This window comes from Coffea eugenioides, chromosome 3 (genome assembly GCF_003713205.1).
Source record: "Coffea eugenioides isolate CCC68of chromosome 3, Ceug_1.0, whole genome shotgun sequence".
NCBI lineage: Eukaryota > Viridiplantae > Streptophyta > Magnoliopsida > Gentianales > Rubiaceae > Coffea > Coffea eugenioides.
The window spans coordinates 47,597,030-47,600,017 of NC_040037.1; the positions used below are offsets into that span (position 1 = coordinate 47,597,030).

The window sequence follows — 2,988 nt, forward strand, 5'->3', positions numbered from 1 at the left end:
TCTTTCCCTCTTTCCAATTATCTTATGCTCTTGTAAAATACATTTCTAGTATCAAAATTGTGATATTATACTATATTTGTAGTATATTTTTCTCAAGAAAAATTATTTGACATGTATAAAGTATTTTATTGTTTAATAAGTGTGTATCATTTAAAATTGTGATTCCATACTTTATTTGTGGTTCAAAGAAATACTAATATAATGCATATATATAATTTATTATGATAATTTGCTAGAGTTGTATATAACTTATGAAATGTGAATTAAATTCAGGTTTGAAATTTATTCTCCATGGGTAAGTCAACAACAATTGATGCATTTTTTAAAAGAAAAATTATTGAAGATCAAAAGCACAAGGAAAGTGATGCTACTCCATCATCTATTCTTAGTGAGAGTTTGGTTGTTGAACCTCCCATAAAAGTTCAAAGAGTTGAACTTGAAAAGATTGATATTGCTTCTTTGGAGCGTGATCCCGGTAAACGTCCACCTATATGGAGCTATTCTCTTAATCAAGAAGATGAAATTCGTCGAGTTTATGTCAATTGGGGGCCATATCAAGTTAAGCTTGAGAATTACCCTTCAAGTGGTTCAAAGAAACATGTTCGTCATTTTTGTAGCTCTTGGTTTCAATTGTTTCCATCTTGGCTTGAATATTCTCCATCAATTGATGCTACTTTTTGTCCTTCATGCTATCTATTTAGTAAGCCAAATGGACGAGTTGAATTAAGTGCATTTGTTCTTGGTGGCTTTAACAATTGGAAGAAGGTCAATAATGGAGATAATTGTGCTTTCTTACGACATGTGGGGAAAAGTCCTAACTCATTTCACAGAATTGCGGTAAATGCATGCAATGATTTGATGAATGCTTCTCAACACATTGGAACTTTCATTGAGAAACAAAGTTTTGAGCAAGTTGAGATTAATCGATTAAGGCTTCAAGTTTCAATTGATGTAGTGCGATGGCTTGCATTTCAAGGTTGTGCCTATCGAGGACGAGATGAGAGTGAAAAATCTCTTAATCGTGGAAACTTTCATCAACTTATCAAGTTGTTGGCTTGTTATAATGATAAGGTAAGAATGATTTTCTTCCAGCTTTGCATTCTTTCTTGAATTTATATAAATCCATGCTTAAAAGAAATCTTTTTAATTCATAATATGCTTCCATTTAGTTATTATCTTTATAAAATTATAATTATGCTCTATTAATGGACAGGTTGCAAATGTTGTTCAAGAAAATGCTCCATCCAATGCCTCCTATACATCTCCTGAAATTCAAAAGGAGATTCTTTATATATTTTCCAATAAGGTTGGAAAAGAAATTTGCCAAGAGATTGAAAATTCAAAATTTTGCATTATAGTTGATGAAGCTTGTTGACCTTGGTCGATCAATCCTTGGTTTTGATGATTAACAAACCAAAATGTAGATTTGGGCTAATGTTTTTATGTGAGCAATTTGTTAGAACAGATTCTTGTGGCACAAAAGAAGAAGCAAAAACAGGGCACTCATGTGGGACGTCCGAAAGGAAGCTATCGGACGTCCGAAAGGATGAAGAACATCAGGAAGGATATTCTGTCGGACGCTCGTGAGGAAGCATCGGACGTCCGGAAGGATCGGATGCACCCCTCGGACGCACATCAATCGCATCGAACGTCCGAGAAATTTCGCAAAGATTTGATGACTCTCTGACGACGTTCGGACGCAGGGTTCGGACGTCCGACAGGTGGTTCGAACGTCCGACAGGCCAACGGCTAGTTTTGACAGCATTTAATATTTGACCGTTGGAGAGCCTTTTGGAGCCATTTCTCACCTTCTATAAACACCCCAAAGCACAAGAAGACACGGGACTTTTGCCAACACAAAATACAAGCTTACAAGTGAGATTTTTGAGTAGAAAGATTCTTTGTTGGTTGTATAAGGGGTTGGGAAAGTTGGGTTGTGAGGTTGCTCAAGTGAAGGTTACTCTCTAGGAGGAGTAAAACCTTGGTGAAGGTGAACCTATCACTTAAAGTGGTAAAACCTTGATGAAGGTTGCCTCATTTGTGTAAAATAGTTCTTAATTGGGTGAGTGATCTTTCAAGTGTAGGTTGTTGAGGGTTAACTAGAATAGTTGTAAAACTCCTTGGCTCAACCAAAGTGTGTTTGGGGTGAGGAAGGAGTGAGCCTTCACTTGTACATCTTGGTTAGCATCGCCATCAATTGAAGAGGCTATTGGTTTGATATTTGGTTTGCATTTCTTATCCTTTCTCTTTAATTAAGTTTTCTTTATTGTGCTTAAATTTGATATATCTTTGTGCATCATTGTGAATTTGTTTGTACTCATTGGGTTGCACCGGGCACTTACAATTGGTATCAGAGCTTGGTCTCCTTGAGACTAAGCTCAATCGGCTTGGAGTAAAGATCATGGCAACCATAAAAGTTTCCTTTTTAGAAGGGCAATCTATTGATAGACCACCTATGTTTAATGGTTCTCATTTTAGCATGTGGAAACAAAGAATGATGATTTTCTTACAATCCGTTTATATTGAATTATGGTATGTGGTAGAAGATGGTCCTTATGAAGCTAGAATAGTTGACTCTACCACCAATTTGAGTAGATTAAAGACTAGACAAGAATTGAATGAAAAAGACAAGAGATACCTTTCTTTGAATGCCAAGGCCATGTGTATATTGTACAATGCATTAGATGTAAATGAATCTAGTAGGATTAAAGGTTGTAAATCAGCTAAAGATATTTGGGATAAATTGTGTGTATTTCATGAAGGTAACCAAGATATTAAAGAACAAAAGAAATCTTTGCTTGTTTCTCAATATGAATTTTTCAAAATGCATCCTCTTGAAAATGTTGATGAGATGTGTAGTAGATTTTGTGACATTATTGAAGATCTTAAATTGCTTGGAAAAGAATATTCTTTGGGTGAGAAAAATAGAAAGATTTTGAATGTCTTGCCAAAAGAATGGAAAAATAAAATAAATGCTATAGAAGAGGC

The 2,988-nt window shown here is 35.1% G+C and overlaps 1 protein-coding gene across 1 annotated transcript; it reads left to right on the forward strand.

The window, feature by feature from the left end:
- The first annotated feature begins 291 nt into the window (after window positions 1–291).
- On the forward strand, window positions 292–1,375 carry LOC113766782 (zinc finger MYM-type protein 1-like). The gene is made up of 2 exons (XM_027310935.1): window positions 292–1,071; window positions 1,214–1,375. Exons 1-2 carry the CDS (start codon window positions 292–294, stop codon window positions 1,373–1,375), a joined length of 942 nt encoding a protein of 313 aa, XP_027166736.1.
- The last annotated feature ends 1,613 nt before the right edge of the window (window positions 1,376–2,988 follow it).

What these genes read in the sequence shown, in the direction of transcription:
- LOC113766782 (XM_027310935.1), top strand. Translation starts at nt 292, where the DNA reads ATGGGTAAGTCAACAACAATTGATGCATTTTTTAAAAGAAAAATTATT. An exon ending in TGGCTTGTTATAATGATAAG is followed by an intron (nt 1,072 to 1,213) that starts GTAAGAATGATT and finishes ATTAATGGACAG; the next exon opens with GTTGCAAATGTTGTTCAAGA.